At 35.8% G+C, this 18,505-nt stretch overlaps 2 protein-coding genes across 2 annotated transcripts; one reads left to right on the top strand and one right to left on the bottom strand.

Moving 5' to 3' along the window:
- Positions 1-9,754: 9,754 nt before the first annotated feature.
- Positions 9,755-13,290, bottom strand: LOC120167133. The gene is given in 11 exon segments (XM_039176232.1): positions 9,755-10,139; positions 10,303-10,611; positions 10,707-10,908; positions 11,021-11,220; positions 11,222-11,287; positions 11,471-11,668; positions 11,808-11,930; positions 12,082-12,363; positions 12,439-12,615; positions 12,692-13,006; positions 13,156-13,290. Coding segments are annotated over 11 exon segments (2,325 nt in total). The 3' UTR covers positions 9,755-9,821.
- A 3,157-nt stretch (positions 13,291-16,447) lies between these two features.
- Positions 16,448-18,313, top strand: LOC120167138 (MAR-binding filament-like protein 1-1). The gene has a single exon (XM_039176236.1). It carries the CDS (start codon positions 16,448-16,450, stop codon positions 18,311-18,313), a length of 1,866 nt encoding a protein of 621 aa, XP_039032167.1.
- The last annotated feature ends 192 nt before the right edge of the window (positions 18,314-18,505 follow it).

Below are 18,505 nucleotides of genomic sequence, written 5' to 3'. Positions count from 1 at the left end.
TCTTAATTCACCTATTAAAGGCATTCAAAGTTGATTGTTATCATCTAAGTTCAAGGGCTGTTCATATTCTTCAAGGGAGCATGCAATGAAGGGTGATTTAATTCACTTATCAAGACAATTTTCAGCATGGAATAGCAAGAGTCTTCCACCCCTTGGACGAAATTAAGGCCAAATTCAGCTTCAAATTTTCTAGATTCATCCCCAAAATGATCTAGAATATTCATCCAACTTTGAAGATAAGAAGACAAAGCATTCAAGTGCATTTTATTGCTAAATTGATGAGAATGTTTTCATCTTTTGAGTCTTTTCATATGCTTCTTAGAAATACTATAAATAGACATTTTTGGGATCATTTGTAGGAGACATTTTGAATATATAAAACATCTTTGAGAGGTTGCTTTCATTCTTGTTCTCTTGTAGAACTTTATCAGCTTCAAGATAGTCTTGTAGTCTTCATCCATTTCCTTTTGTTATAGCGTTGGTTCCTAGCTCATATATAGCTAGTGGGTCACGTTCCATACCCTACCATTTCGATTCCAATTTTTTTTATATTGATGGTTCTTAGCTCCAAATAGCTAACGGGTCACAATCCGCTTTATCCTTACACACTTTGCCACAACAACACCATTTGCCACGACAACGCCATTCATACTTCACCATCTATTTTCATTATCATCAAACCACAACAACCATCACTCTTCCATTACCTTCAAACAACTTCCTCATTCTTTTCATTCCATCATTTCAATTATTATTTCATATCATTTCCTTCTTATGTTTATATTTATGTAATTTCAGAGTTCAAGCTATCATTACGAGGTTTTTTTTACTAGAATCACGATCGGACATTCACATATATGACTCGAAACATATAATCGAGATCATATCATTTGGTATCAGAGCTAGTCGATTCAGTAAGCGTATCATTCTTCTCTCTTCCAGGTCAGTACAAAATCAAAAAAAAATAGTCAAAAAGAAAAAAAAAAAGTTTAAAGAGGGAGGGAGTAATTATTTTCATCTTTAAAGAAAAAAAATATATATTTACTTCATCTTTATATTCAATTGTTCAATTTTTGTTACCTTTGCTTACCATCTCTTTTCCTTGTAGCCAATTTCTTTTCACTATCGTTACTACCAAACCATAATTGTTTCAGCCGAAGTCCACTAGACCTTGTAAGCCTTGAGAAAGTTCACAAAAGGACTTGAAATCAAAGCACGAGTGGTAAAAGGCAAGAGTGATCATTAAGGGTAAAAGCCATCCCGAGTGAAACACGAGTGGGAGTGACTTTTCTTGGAGTGTTTGGTGAGGTTTTTTTTTTGTTGTGTGAGGTTATTGTTTTATTACTAATTATGTCTCATCATTCGGGAGACAATTCTCAAGTTATAGGTACCGTTGAACCAAACCTACAAATTCAAGCCATGGTGCGTGAATTGACTAGGATTTTGAGGGAAGAGTTGGAACCTCTCCATGAACGTATTGACCGTATTGAAAAAGAGCGTACTCAAGGATTTCGAGAGCAAGAAGATGTCAATCAAGGAGGAAATGAAGAAGTGGAAAGACCAGAAGAAGATCGTGCATCACAACAAAGAATGGGAAATCGAGGTATAAGGCCCCAAAGGTTTCGTCCATTAATGGATGATAATCTTGTTAATATCAAGATTTCCATTCCACCATTCCAAGGCAAGACGGATCCCGAGGCTTACTTAGCATGGGAAAAGAAGGTAGAGCACATCTTCGGGTGCCATGATTATTCCGAACTCAAGAAGGTAAAACTTGATGCCCTTGAGTTTATGGATTATGCACTAATATGGTGGGATCAATTGACATCAAGTAGGAGACGCAATGGAGAACATCCTATCACTACATGGGATGAAATGAAAGCAGTGATGCGAAGGTGATTCATTCCAACCCACTACCATCGGGAGTTATTCAACTGTCTTTAAAACCTTTCACAAGGTAACCGAAGTGTTGAAGATTATCACAAAGAGATGTAGGTGGCCATGATTCGAGCCAACATCGATGAGGATCGAGAAGCCACAATGGCAAGATTCCTAGCGAAACTTAATCCGGACATTACAAACGTGGTTGAGTTGCAACATTATGTGGAGATGGAAGACATGGTGCATATGGCCATAAAGGTGGAAAAACAACTCAAAAGGAAGGGTGCCACACGATCTTATGGGAGTGCAACTTCAAAATGGGGGCAAAGTTCATACAAGAAGACTCCTCCATTGCCATCCCACGAAAGAGGAGGATCGCCCAAAGGAAGTAAGCCCATTGCCGAAACCAGCAAAGGTAAGACTGCCGCCACTCCAAATCGTTCTCGTGACATACAATGTTTTAAGTGTTTGGGGCGTGGACACATTGCAAGCCAATGTCCAAATCGCAACACCATGCTTCTTCGAGATGATGGAGAAGTTGAATCGGAACAAGAAGAGGATGAGAATGAAGATGCTACCATTGATATGGAAGAATTAGAGCATGCCGTGGAAGGAGAGGTCCTTGTTGTCAAAAGGAGTCTAAACGTGCAATCCAATGGAGGAGATGAACAACGTGAAAATATCTTCCATACTCGCTGCCACGTTGGAGGAAATATATGCTTTGTTATTATTGATGGAGGTAGTTGCACTAATGTTGCTAGTACCTTAATGGTAGATACACTTGGCTTGGCAACAACAAAGGCATCCACAACCTTATAAACTACAATGGCTCAACGATGGAGGAGAACTCAAGGTGACCAAGGAAGTTCGAATTGCTTTCTCCATAGGGAAGTACAAAGACAAGGTATTATATGATGTTGTACCAATGTACGCAAGCCATTTACTACTTGGAAGGCCTTGGCAATTTGATAGGCGAGCGATCCATGACGGTTATACCAACCGGTATACATTCACCCATGAGGCAAGGAAGATCACTTTAGCTCCACTTTCACCAAAGCAAATACATGAAGACCAAATTCAATTGAGAGGAAAATTTGAAAAAGCCAAAGAGAGAGAGACCAAAATGGAGGTAAAAGCAAAAGAGTGTGATCAAAATGAGGGAAGGAAAATTATCATTCTTTCTAAAGAGAGAGAGTTGAAAAAGTGTTTAATGACGGCAAAGGAAGCACTTGTGCTCATGTACAAGGAAATTTTTTTTAACACTAACTACCTTGATCAAAATTTGCCTACTTTTGTTGTGTCTTTATTGCAGGAGTTTGATGACCTATTTCCGGAAGAAATACCAAGTGGGTTGCCACCTATTCGTGGCATAAAACATCAAATAGACTTTGTTCCTGGTGCCGTCATTCCAAACCGACCAGCATACCGAAGCAACCCCGAAGAAACTAAGGAATTGCAAAGGCAAGTATCTGAGTTGATGGAAAAAGGCTACGTGAGGGAAAGGCTACGTGAGGGAAAGCCTTAGCCCATGTGCCGTGCCGGTTCTACTTGTGCCAAAGAAGGATGGAACTTGGCGCATGTGTGTGGATTGTCGAGTGGTAAACAAAATTACGGTAAAGTATTGTCACCCTATTCCTCGCCTAGATGACATGTTAGATGAGCTTAGCGGTTCTAAACTCTTTTCCAAGATTGATCTTAAGAGTGGTTATCACCAAATACGAATGCGGGAAGGTGATGAGTGGAAAACATCATTCAAAACGAAGCAAGGTCTTTATGAGTGGTTGGTTATGCCTTTTGGCTTAACTAATGCACCAAGCACATTTATGAGGTTAATGAATCATGTTCTTAGGCCATTCTTGGGTAAGTTTTGTGTGGTTTATTTTGATGACATTCTAATATATAGTAAAACCATGGAAGAACATGTTCAACATTTGAGGTCAGTTTTACTTGTTTTGAGGAAGGAAAAATTGTTTGCTAATTTACAAAAATGTACGTTTTGTACTGACAGGGTTGTTTTCCTAGGTTTCGTTGTGAGTTATGAAGGTTTGGAGGTTGACAAAGAGAAGGTTAAAGCCATTGAAGAGTGGGCACGACCAACAATCATTTCTCAAGTTAGGAGCTTCCATGGACTTGCAAGTTTTTATCGGAGATTCGTCCCAAACTTCAGCACCATAGCCGCCCCACTAACAAGTGTTATTAAGAAGAATTCTAAATTCTTTTGGGGGGAAGATCAAGAAAAGTCCTTTAATAGAATTAAAGATTGTTTAATACATGCCCCTTTACTTGCTCTACCTGATTTTAATTTAACTTTTGAAATTGAATGTGATGCATCAGGTGTAGGAATTGGAGCAGTATTGTCTCAAGGTGGACGTCCTATAGCCTATTTTAGTGAGAAATTAAGTGGAGCTACGGTTAACTATCCTACCTACGACAAAGAGATATATGCTGTTGTGAGGGCAATGGAAACATGGCAACACTACCTTTGGCCTAAGGAGTTCATCATTCACACCGATCATGAGGCGTTGAAACATATTCGGGGGCAACATAAACTCAACAAAAGGCATGCCAAATGGGTAGAGTTTCTTGAAACTTTTCCATATGTTATCAAGTACAAGAAAGGTAAGGAGAATATAGTTGCCGATGCATTGTCACGAATGTATGTTCTTTTAAACACTTTGGAATCTAAGTTGTTGGGTTTTACTTTTATTAAAGACTTATATGTTTCTGACTCTGATTTTGGGGAAATTTATAAAGCTTGTGAGAAAGGGACGATTGATAAATACTTTAAGCATGATGGTTTTCTATTCAAGGAAGGGAGATTATGCGTCCCTCAAGGTTCCATGCGAGAATTGCTCACTAAGGAAGCCCATGGAGGAGGATTAATGGGACATTTTGGGATAGCAAAGACTTTGGCTATACTTCAAGAACATCTATATTGGCCCAAAATGAAACGAGATGTGGAAAGGTTATGTGAGCGTTGCATTACTTGCAAGAAGGCCAAATCTAAAGTCATGCCACATGGACTTTACACACCACTACCCATACCGGAAGCACCATGGATGGATATTTCAATGGATTTTGTGCTAGGGCTTCCTCGCACAAAGAACAACAAAGACTCCATCTTTGTAGTTGTTGATAGATTTTCCAAAATGGCTCATTTCATTCCCTGTGACAAAACTAATGATGCCTCACATATTGCTACTTTGTTTTTCAGGGAAATTTTAAGGCTACATGGTATACCAAGAACTATTGTGTCTGATCGGGATATGAAGTTCTTAAGCCACTTTTGAAGAGCCCTATGGATTAAGATTGGTACTAAGTTACTATTCTCCACCACTTGCCACCCTCAAACGGATGGTCAAACTGAAGTGGTGAATCGAGTACTTTCCATGTTACTTCGATCTATCATTCGGAAGAATTTGAGAACATGGGAGGAGAGTTTACCATATGTGGAGTTTGCATACAACCTTTCAATCCATACTACTACGGGGCGTACGCCTTTCAAAGTGGTGTATGGGTTTAATCCATTAACACCGATAGACTTGTTACCATTACCTGTTGATCAAATTGTGAATAAAGATGGACTTAACAAAGCTGAGTTTGTTAAGAAGCTTCATCAACAAGTAAGGGAGAACATTGAAAAACGAACTAAGCAATACGAGCATCAAGCAAATAAGGGTCGTAAGCGAACTACTTTTGAGCCAGGGGATTGGGTGTGGCTGCACATGAAGAAATAAAGGTTTCCGGCACAACGAAAGTCCAAATTACTGCCTCGGGGAGATGGACCATTCCAAATAGTCAAGAAGATCAATGACAACGCCTATCAATTAGATCTTCCAGGTGAGTTTAATGTCAGTGCAAACTTCAATGTTGCTGACTTGTCTCCTTATGATATAGGTGATGATTTGGGGACAAATCGCTTTAAAGAGGGAGGGACTGATATGATAGCCAATAGCAAAGACCCGGAGAAGTACCCAAGTGGCCCCATCACACGAGCAAGGGCTAAGGAATTTCAAACAGCTATGGAGAGTATGTTTACATCACGTTTGGAACGTGATGAAAAAGGAATAATAAGGGAGGAATACTTTACTTTGCTTATGCATGAATTTGCATGAGAATTTAAAGTTTGCATAACATTCATTGCATTTAATAAGTGTGTTGTTCATTCAAGCATGCATTGCATTTAAATCATCTAGTTCATTCATCAAATTAGTTCTTTTATTATATTAACTCTTAATTGTTTCATGCATGTTTTCAATTAAATATTGAATAAAGTTCACCTTTGTGTCTAGGTGCATGAGAGAAGTTAAATGGTTTCATCATATGCAAGAATGTCAGTCAGAATGTCTTCCAATTCTGGATGCGATACAGATGTGTTTGGTTCTAGAAATCAATTGGACATTATTCCTCTATCTCTTAGCTTTCCAACACCTTTTGAATCACCTTAATCCGATATCGGGAGCTTGAGATATGATCGATTTATTGAAGACAGTGCAGGCTGGAATTTTGTTACGGGAATTTTATGCATGGATGATTTGGATGAGTTTGAGCCAAGGGAGAGTCTTTTCAACTTCAGCCAAGTGACAATCCATTGAAGGACTCTTAATTCACCTATTAAAGGCATTCAAAGCTGATTGTTATCATCTAAGTTCAAGGGCTGTTCATATTCTTCAAGGGAGCATGCAATGAAGGGTGATTTAATTCACTTATCAAGACAATTTTCAGCATGGAATAGCAAGAGTCTTCCACCCCTTGGACGAAATTAAGGCCAAATTCAGCTTCAAATTGTCTAGATTCATCCCCAAAATGATATAGAATATTCATCCAACTTTGAAGATAAGAAGACAAAGCATTCAAGTGCATTTTATTGCTAAATTGATGATAATGTTTTCATCTTTTGAGTCTTTTCATATGCTTCTTAGAAATACTATAAATAGACACTTTTGGGATCATTTGTAGGAGACATTTTGAATATATAAACCATCTTTGAGAGGTTGCTTTCATTCTTGTTCTCTTGTAGAACTTTATCGGCTTCAAGATAGTCTTGTAGTCTTCATCCATTTCCTTTTGTTATAGCGTTGGTTCCTAGCTCATATATAGCTAGTGGGTCACGTTCCATACCCTACCATTTCGATTCCAATTTTTTTTATATTGTTGGTTCTTAGCTCCAAATAGCTAACGGGTCACAATCCGCTTTATCCTTACACACTTTGCCACAACAACACCATTTGCCACGACAACGCCATTCATACTTCACCATCTATTTTCATTATCATCAAATCACAACAACCATCACTCTTCCATCACCTTCAAACAACTTCCTCATTCTTTTCATTCCATCATTTCAATTATTATTTCATATCATTTCCTTCTTATGTTTATATTTATGTAATTTCAGAGTTCAAGCTATCATTACGGGTTTTTTTACAAGAATCACGATCGGACATTCACATATATGACTCGAAACATATAATCGAGATCATATCAACAGGGTTCAGACATGTCTAGGATCAATCATTTTAGCAAAACATGAAGTGAAATTCTGCAGTATTTGGAGTTAAAAAAGTTTGAAATTCTATGAGCTTTCATCTACATAACCTTCGGTTAGATAAAGAAGGAAAAAAGAAATTTTATCAGCAGTTTGCAAATTATTAATTATCCAATCAATTTAATTAGTCCCCCCAACAACTGAAGAGCATAGATTCCTCATGAGTTTGTTGAAACAACTATTCTTATCAACAAATACCTGCTAAACTGTTCCTTTTTTATACCAACTCTGAAAAAAGTCAGAAAAAATGATAAATACTGTATGTATGTATGTATGTATGCATGTATGTATGCATGTATGTATGCATGTATGTATGCATGTATGTATGCATGTATGTATGCATGTATGTATGCATGTATGCATGCATGTATGCATGTATGTATGTATGTATGCATGTATGCATGTATGTATGTATGTATGTATGTATGCATGCATGTATGTATGTATGTATGTATGTATGTATGTATGTATGTATGTATGTATGTATGTATGTATGTATGTATGTATGTATGTATGTATGTATGTATGTATGTATGTATGTATGTATGTATGTATGTATGTATGTATGTATGTATGTATGTATGTATGTATGTATGTATGTATGTATGTATGTATGTATGTATGTATGTATGTATGTATGTATGTATGTATGTATGTATGTATGTATGTATGTATGTATGTATGTATGTATGTATGTATGTATGTATGTATGTATGTATGTATGTATGTATGTATGTATGTATGTATGTATGTATGTATGTATGTATGTATGTATGTATGTATGTATGTATGTATGTATGTATGTATGTATGTATGTATGTATGTATGTATGTATGTATGTATGTATGTATGTATGTATGTATGTATGTATGTATGTATGTATGTATGTATGTATGTATGTATGTATGTATGTATGTATGTATGTATGTATGTATGTATGTATGTATGTATGTATGTATGTATGTATGTATGTGTATGCATGTATGTATGCATGTATGTATGCATGTATGTATGCATGCATGTATGTATGCATGTATGTATATGTATGTATGTATGTATGTATGTATGTATGTATGTATGTATGTATGTATGTATGTATGTATGTATGTATGTATGTATGTATGTATGTATGTATGTATGTATGTATGTATGTATGTATGTATGTATGTATGTATGTATGTATGTATGTATGTATGTATGTATGTATGTATGTATGTATGTATGTATGTATGTATGTATGTATGTATGTATGTATGTATGTATGTATGTATGTATGTATGTATGTATGTATGTATGTATGTATGTATGTATGTATGTATGTATGTATGTATGTATGTATGTATGTATGTATGTATGTATGTATGTATGTATGTATGTATGTATGTATGTATGTATGTATGTATGTATGTATGTATGTATGTATGTATGTATGTATGTATGTATGTATGTATGTATGTAGATGGAGATCTTCAAAAGAAAGAAGCAAATGCATTGGCCAAATAAACATATCACCGACCGTTCAGTGTTGCATACAGTATATGATTATAAATTAGTGGTTACTGTTGCATTTTAGGCATTGAAAATGGAGTGGAAACCCCACGTTGTTGGGGTGATTTCTATCTAAAAAGTCCAAAAATGTTTTTATAATCACTCTTCAGTACTCATCTCTCCATCACATTCATTGAACATGATTATTTATCAGGTCAAACTGTTCTTTTCACATGAGTGGAATGCCCCCCCACTTTGATTAGTTTGCTGGTAATCTTGCAAGTAAAGCCAAAATACATCCTGTAATGACAGAATATCAAATGATTTTCTTTTCATCTTTTCATAGTATTTTATAGTAATCGGTATTATCGTCGTCCAACCAAGTCACCGACCATGTCCTGCAATGTTTTTCATGGTTGATTCAACTTTACAGGTAGAAATTCGGTTGCCGGAATGATTCCTTCATTCGAGACAGTTCGAATACGATGACTATGTATCAATACGAGCATGCTCAAATTTTTATTTTTCGTATATTTGAAAGATCATATGCTCGTACATATATACAAGAAACTTGGGGGAAAATCCTTCCAGCTGGGGGGACTTGACTTTATGTTGTATGATACTAATATTTTAACTAATAGAAAGGACAGAGGAATCCAAGGGAAGGGCTTATGCATGCATTGTTCATTACATTTATGTTGTAGAACCGGGGAGCATGATTCGGTACTTATGTACATCACGACACGAAAGCATGATGCCAGGTGCATAAAGCCTGATTCCGTAACTGTGTCTTCTATGAGGTATTCTGTATTTCATTTGTTGCTAAGCTCATGGACACTAAGTAGAATCTGCTTCAAAAAGATGTCAAAACTGTTCAAAGGATAGGCTAAATTATAATAAATTCTTACAACTTCCGATTATGATCAATGTTCATACTTCCCCGTCGTGAAGTCCATAGTCTTTCCTGCTCATGAAAGCTTCCCAGAACAGCAGACTGTCTGTGATCACCTAAGACCCTAGTGAAATGGTCATAATATGCATCTGGGTTAACGTTTTCCAAAACATTCACTTGTTTCCCTTGATCTTCATCAATGGTTATCTCTCTTATTGTCTTAAGGTCTCCGTCTGTAAAGACCTTAAGAGACTTGGACATATATGTCTGGTTCAGATGTGAATTTCCAGACAATATTACTGCACCAAGGATCTCTCCCAAAAATATATCCTTCAAAGAGACAAAGTTGTTTCAATCTAATCTAAACTCTTTTGCATCCATAAGTTGCATTGAAAGTAATCAAGAATATATCATATCTGAAACTAGTAAAACCTCACAGACCAAAGAAGCATATTTAACGGCCATATATATGCTTGAAGGTTTCTGAAATTACCATGTGATGATATCTATAATGCTCTTGTTGTAATTGCCAAAATCTCGAAAGTAAACGTCGTGCAAACACAAGTTCAGGAGTCTGAGTTGTGGCATTCATCCTGATAAGTATCATGTTGAAGGAACTAACTCTTCTTTGCATCTGAAGTGGAACAAGTGTGATGTTCACAGATGAAGTGAAAACTTCCTTTGCAGCTAAAGGATCGAGAAACATGTTAAATTCCGCATATTCATTCGAGGGAACCGTGAAAATATTTCCTTTGCTATTGTCATTGGCATTGCCTATGTGTCCTCCAACAATGTATACTCCCTGCATCAGTAAATATATATATATATATATATATATATATATATGATCAACTCCATCATTCGGAGACTGAAATCTCTGTTATCTATATAATTTACCTGAATCACTGAGCTTGCATTCTCTGATAGAATGATCTGCGCTAAATTAGTCAAATGTCCATTTGTCAATACAGTGATCTTTGATCCATGATCCAATGAGTCGACTATATACTTCCAAACATTACATGCTGATGGTTGCCTGAGTTTGGGATTATCAGTATCTCTAGGAGCCCCAAACTTGACAGAGTTTTCTTCTGTGTATCTGAAAAGTCATTAAAAGGCCAGTAAGCCACATATTTTTAACTTGTTTTTGCTCATGCATGTTCTGCATCATTTTCAAGTTGTTGTTATCATAGTATTATATAAAACTTTACCTTCTTGGACTTCGAGGTAAATCATGAGCGAGTCCATATAGTGTGTCGGAGTCCAAGTAACCACCACTACCATGAGGGATAGCTTTGGAGTACTTGCAGTCTCCAATCGAAGCAAAAGATGGATTGGCTTGCCCAACTGCAAAGGCTTCACCAAGACCAACCGGAATGTCATCACGACCCATCATAACGACCCATCATAACGAGTATATCATATACGACATCAATCGCTGCAGGAGTCGCCCAGCCTGTTGAGCTGATTAGTATTCCCTAGTTGAACATACAAATATCAATCATCAGGAACTACAGTAAAGCCTGAACTTTAGTAATGCTTAAACATAATTTACATAACATTGTCATATTTGTTCAATTCAAAGTTGCAGATGCTTAACTCATGAGATCCGCAGTCTACATAGAGGTTAGACCTAGCAAATCCAATCCGACATAAACTACCTTGAGGTCAATTAATTCCACGGGTAACTTGAGGAGATATAAAAGAGCTAGAAAGTCTCCAACACTCATATCCATGTCGAAAACAGTCGCTTTTCCCCTCGTTCTCTTTCCAAAATCTGGTTTGTAAAGAACCTCCTTGTGGAAAGGGTATTGGCTTCTGATATCAAACCTTCCAGTTCTCTCAGGGCTATTTATAACCTACAATTCAATTCCAAAAATCGACCACATTAACTGTATTCCTAGCACCATTAAGCATTTCCGGGTTACTAGTATGTGACTTAATTAAATTAAACAACAGAATAATGGTGTTATTGATAAAATATGTATAGGAGCTTACATGGAGAAAATTTCTATAAAATTCTCTCCCAAGTGAGCTTCCCTTATCATAATTTTCTTTAGCCTTCACTGCAACGAGAACACGCACGGCATCCTCTCCATTATCTTCTTTCGTGTAACCGTCCTGTTAGCATTGTGTAATTCTGTAAGATGATAAATCCCATAGTTGAAAGAAGCTACATTTTTCAAACGATATATGACGAATTTCTTACGGTGTGAGAACGGATGCATAAAAACTTACATGTATAATCAGCTAGAGTATGTACTGTTAATACCTGACATAGTCCTTTTCCTTTCTGAAGGCAAAAGGGATCTTGCATTCCCATTTGAACATGGCCACTATGAACCCCATTCTTGTGTACATTAAACATTGGCATCGAATACCCTGAAATGAGTGGATTCGAGCCGTCTAATGCTCCATAAGGTTGGCTCGAGGTACCGACGGTAATGTTCATATATCGCATCTCTGCAAACTCATTTTCACCATTATGATAGTAAGAGTTGCGCATTATAGATAATGCTACACCAACCATAAAAGAGTCCCAAATACAATATTGCTGCCAACATTTCATCAGTAAGTTGAATGTCTACAAATCCGAAGCAAGAACCACTAAGATTTCGAGAGGCATTACCTCATGAAATCTGTTACTCAACCAGGTATCGCGGATAATCTTTAAAGCTTGGAAGCAATATTTTGCCTCATAAGTACCCTGTCTCCTTTCAAACTCCATGAAGAAACTATTAGTTACAGGAATGGTACTTGTTGCATCCATAGGAATAAGTGTAACTGGGATACCATAATGCAAAACCTGCTCATACGAAAAGATTCAAATACTAGATAAAAACGAGTCCATGAACGCAAAACGAAAACAATCAAACGAATACCTTGTAGGCAGCAAAAGGATCTGAAAATATATTGAACTCGGCGTACGGATTGCTATCTTGTGGATACAGATTACCGATATCCGAACATTCACTTGAATTTTCCGAACCATCATTCTTCGGACAGTTCGGTCTAACGGAACCTCCCATGGCATAAATATGTTTGACATTTTTCTTCAAGTGAGGATTGTTCATAAGAAAGATGGCAAAGTTTGTGTGTGCTCCCATGAGAAACACAGTTGTAGGACCTGAAGATATTGCATCTATCATCACTTGTTGTGCTGTGGGTTGCTGAAGAGGAGTATATCTCCTGCCACCCTATGTCATTTTGGGAAAAAATGTCACTAGAACTTAAACCGCAGCTTAAATCGAAGGATATTACACGCTTAAGTACGCTCGATCGGCACTCTCGTCTCGTCGTTAAGAATAATAATTCGGAGATGCAATCAAGTAAAGGAAATGGGGACCTGTGGAAGGAAAGCTTTTCTAATGCCATAGTTAGAATTGACATCAAGCCGTCCTCTTTGTGCCAATGGAATTGCTTGTCTATACCTACATTCCCCAGCTGTTGACATTCCGTCGTATAAAAAAATTGTCAACATCTTGCTTTTCTTCATTTCATTGTCACCCATCATGGGGTTTCCATTATAATTCATATATATGCAGCCTATATAGCTTGTTGCGACACATGGCACGCTTTTATTGGTTATTCGAAAAGTTCGAAAGATGATCCTGGACCTGGTCAATTATGGGATGATAGCCAGAGCCACCAACATCTGGAGGGATAGTGCCATTAGGCAAAATGCCACCTTCACCTCCAATGCCTACAGGAACAATGGAGTTCGAACGGTGGAAATGTTAGCCCAGGGCAACATGTTTGAGGGGTGCATGATGTGGATGCTGTCTACGGTGGATACCATGCACGTGAAAGTGTAGACGAAGATCCCAAGGTTTTGATTCTCTACTCAATCACATCCGTTGATCTTGCTTATTTTGGGAGTGTTGATCATGCTTTCCAATGTGGGTAAACTTTTGGAAACAATTTCAATCCAACGGATGATTCAAAGTGAAGAAGAAAATAGGTGTAGTTTTTGCGTATTGAATAGAAAGGTTTGATTAGACAGGGTCGTACCTAATCTATTTATGAATCTGTTGACTATACTCATACCGCAGTTAATCGCACTGACCCAAATTTATGGCAACTTTTAATATTTTTGACTCTTCATCCCAAATTTGTTTCATTAATTCGTTTTTTGTTGTTGCTGTTTTCCTATTATTTATTTTGTGTAGAATACACTGTCTCTCTATTATAGGATTATTTTATGAGAAAATTGCCCAAATAATATTTTTTGAAAAATCAATTCACCATCTCACATTTTATTTCTCACTATAGAATGTTTTCTACAGAAATAATTGTAGACACGTACTTTATGCAATTCCTTGAAGACTCCATAATTTCTATGCGTCTTCAGCATTTGCACAGCTAAAAAGTTGTTGCCCTCGACTCCCTTGAACATTGCTCTATGCACACCTAAAGCGTGGAGTCTTCATTTTTGAACATCTGATCGGTTTTTTTAGTATTTATAGTATGTATATATATATATTTGGTCTAAAAAAATTAGCTCAAAACACTTGATCGGTCGATGGAAGACTTAAGGTAGACGACAAAGATCCAAAAAATTTAATTCTCCCTTAGAAGTGCAGACGTCAAAAGATGCTTAATTAATTCTCCTTTCGAAAATCCAAAACAATTAATGGAAGCTGGATGGTTTTTTCGATGCAGACAGTGCATAATCATCGATGGAAGATCGATGTTTTATCTATTATACGGTACAAGTATATGGACATAAAATTATTATCTCGCCCAAGACATTAAAACTCATTGGACCGACCCTGTGATAAACCAACAAAAAGAGAATGACATAAACAATATGGAAGCTTTGAAAAGTTTCTATTTTTGCATGGATATTTCGTTTTGAAGTTTTTTTTTTTTTTTGCAATCGGGAAATCTGAAGTTCAATAAAAAATATTCACTCATTTTTATAGTTTAAAAATCTACTAACCACTGTGATTTATTTATGAGTTAATTACATTATATGTCCCCAAACTATGATTCTCATTTTAAATTGGTCCCTAAACTTTTGGACATTCTAATTTCATCCTCAACCTATGACTCTCATTCTAAATTGGTCTCCAAACTTTTAGATCTTCCAATTTCATCCATAAATTCATCCAAATATAGATTGACTTAACGATTTTATTAACATGGAATGTGATTAGTATATACATATAATTTGGTATGAAATTGAAATGTTGAAAAGATTTGTGGACCAATTTAGAATGAAGGATCTAGTTTGGGGATGAAACTAAAATATTCAAAAGTTTGAGGACTAATTTAGATTGATAATTATAATTTAGGGATAAAATTGAAATATTTTGAAGTTTAGGAAAATTTTTAGAAAGAGAATCATAGTTTGAGTACGTACGATTCAATTAACTCTTTATTTATAAAATATTTTTAAATAAAAGAGGAATTTGTCGTTTATTAATTTTTTTTATATTTTTTCATTAATATTTAAATTTAGAATTAATTAATTTAATTTTAATATTAATAAATGATAAATATTAAAAACATAAAACTTATATTTTAAATATTGAAAACTCTTTTGATTAAGCCAAAGGAGTAGGCTTTCCTTAAAATTAAGGGTTACTACATTGATGATCTTTTTCTATTTTAAGTATGTCTTATTTTGGTAATTGATTTAAAATATATATGTTTTGATCATTTTATTTTTATTCTTGTCTTATTTTGGTCACTTTTATTTTTTATTTGTCTTATTATGAATTTATGATCATGATTCCTTAACTCTAGTTATTTTATTATATGACATGTTCATAAAAAATTGTTAAATTCTAACTTAACCTTAAAACTTTAGACAAAATACTAGTTTAACCATAAATTTTAAATAAAATATTAATTTAATCTTTAAACTTTGACAAAATATCAATTTGACCCTTTTAAATTCAGTCAAAGTCTCCATCGTAGATCCCCACTCACTAGTGTTGATGACCATCACTGGTCATCACTGATTGTCTCATTAATAACTGTTGAATTTCAAAATTTACAATTTCATCATTATTTTACTTTTTTTAATCATTTTTTACTTTTGAACGTGAATCCAATCGTTGTTTCATAAAAAAATACATTGTACTCCATAAACTTTATCCAGAACCCTTTAAATTTCTTTAAAAATAAATTATAATAATAAATTTATAATTAAAAATAAATACTAAAAATCTAAATTTATATCATAATACATTCATATTATAATTATAATAATTTAATTTATATAAATTTTAATAAATTATTAAAAAAATTATAATTTTATATTTACTTTTAAATTATTAAAAATTAGATAAATATAGTATTTGATCTTGATACATTTAAAGACTAAAAATTAATGAAAGATACACTTGAAAATGACTACTTGCAATGTATTTAAATTGAATTCAATTACATTTTTGTTTGAAATTAAAAATAAATAAATTTTACCATTAAAAGGAAACAGTGAATCTAAAAATTGAGAATTAAAATCAACACATTGACATACACAAATATAATATTTAATGATTTTTTTTCCGAAATTGAATCTTCTCAATAACTCTCTTCTTCCATCACTCCTTTTTTTTTTTATCAATCTATCACCATATCTCCTTTCTCCACCATAAAAATCCCACCTTTCTCCAATACTGCCAAGAATGGCCAACGGGAAGAAATCTATCCGTAAATCCAAAGGCCGAAAACAACAAAACCCATCTTCAGAAATTCAAGAACCTGCAAAAGACTCGACCTTCAGAGAATCTTCCACGGAAGACCCTAACCAGAAGGTTCAAAGTCTTCAGTCTCTTAACGCTTTGCTTGTCAAGCAGGCCTATGAAAATAGGCATCAGATTGAATACTTGGTTCAAGCCAATGAAACCCTTGGCGCTGAGTTGACTCAAAGTATGAGTTCAGAGTTGCAAAACGGGTTGCTTTGGGTTTATATGGCGAGTCAAATGAAGGAGATGGGTGGGGCGTTGGATAGCAGAGTGAATGAACTGATTTGTACTATTGAAAGTGAGAGGGAAAGGTTGAGTTTGGCTTGTAAAGAGAGGGATTTGGCAAGAAATGATTTTGAGTTGCAGGTTAATGAGTGTAGTTTGATGAAAGATAAGATTATGGCAATGGAGGAAAAGGAGAGGAAATTAGGGGAAGAAATTGGGAAACTGAAAGTGGAATGTGATAGGTTTCTTGGGGAGATTGAGGAATTGGAGAAGGTGAAGAGTTTAATGGCGGAGGAGAAAGACTTGATGGAGAAAAACATTGAAGATTTGGTCCAAGAAGTTGAGACTTTTAGAAGAAAGATTGAAACTTTCGAGAAGGAAAAGGAAGTGAATGAGATGGAGAGAAATAAACAAAGAATGAAGATTGGTGAGTTGGAAAAGGAAACTCGGGAACTGAGTGAGGTTGTATTGAATTTGAGGAAGGAAGAGGGAATCTTGCGCGCCAAGGCACTCGAGCTGGAAAAGAATTGTCGTGAAGCAATGGATAGGGAGGCTGAACAGGCGAAAGAGATTGGTTCATTGTTGGAAGAGAAGAGAGCAATAGAAATGTGTCTTGATAGGTTAAAGGAGGAGAAGGATTCTGCCTCGAAATCATTGGAGTTGGCAACGGCGGAGTCGGAGGATAGGCAGAGAAGAATCGAGAAGTTATTGGAGGAACAAGATGCAGCTAGAACAGAGTTGGAAACGAACAGGAAGGAACTAAAGGATTTGCAGAACAAGGTTGTGGACTTCCTTGAGGAGTTTCTTGGAGAAGTAGTTAGTGGTGAGAATGAAAATTCTGAGCCACAAGAAGACATGAGTGATCTGTGGATTGTTGTCAATAGGCTGTTCGAGGCATGTTGGGCTCATAACAAGAAGAATGAAGAATTGTTATCCGAAGTTAGCAATATTAGAGTTTCATTCGACCAATTAACTCTTGAGAAGGACAATACTTTGAAAGTATTGGATGAGGAGAAGATGAATGGTGTTAACTTGAAATTGAAAGTTTCGGAAATGGAGAAGCTACTTGAAGAAACTACAAAAGAACTTGCACATCAGAAGACTGAATGGCAGGACCTAATGAAGGAAAAGAAGGATATCGAGAGTCGCTGTGGATCGATGGCTGAAGATATTGATAGGCTGCAGAAGGAACTTTTGGAGGCAAAGAGTAGTTTCAATGATTTGAGGGCTAAAATGGAATCAACCAGCATGAGTTATAGGCAACTATTGACTCTGTTGAAGAACACTGCCTCATTGTTATGCGACTCTAAAGATGAAAAAAATGGAAAGGAGAAGGAAGAAGCTGCTATTTCCCAAAAGAAGCTTGAAGACGAAATCGAACCAATTGCAACCAACTTAGAGGCAATCAAACAAGCATTCAAGAATAAAGAGACAGTGGCTCAAGATTTGAACCTGAAAGTTGCTGTTATGGAGAAAACTATTGTGGAAGTGGAAAAGAAAAAGAGTTACTGGACTTTGGTCTCCTCGGCAACAACCATTTTGGCTGCAGTAACCTTTGCCTATGCTGCAAAGCGACGATGAGTGATTCGATCGATCGGTTAACTTTGTTTTAAGCACAAGTTTTTCATACTACAAGAGTAATGGAGAAAACATTATGACAACAACATAATATGTTGCTATTTCTGATCTTTTTGCTCTGCAATAAACAATATTCTTTTTGTAGTAACTTCAGGGGATGTTCTATGTGTTAATGCTTCATATTTTCGGATTATC

This window comes from Hibiscus syriacus, unplaced genomic scaffold, assembly GCF_006381635.1.
Source record: "Hibiscus syriacus cultivar Baekdansim isolate YM2019G1 unplaced genomic scaffold, ASM638163v2 tig00111670_pilon, whole genome shotgun sequence".
NCBI classification, from domain to species: domain Eukaryota; kingdom Viridiplantae; phylum Streptophyta; class Magnoliopsida; order Malvales; family Malvaceae; genus Hibiscus; species Hibiscus syriacus.
The sequence above is the reverse complement of the archived record's forward strand: the minus strand, read 5'-3'. Positions and strand labels throughout refer to the sequence as shown.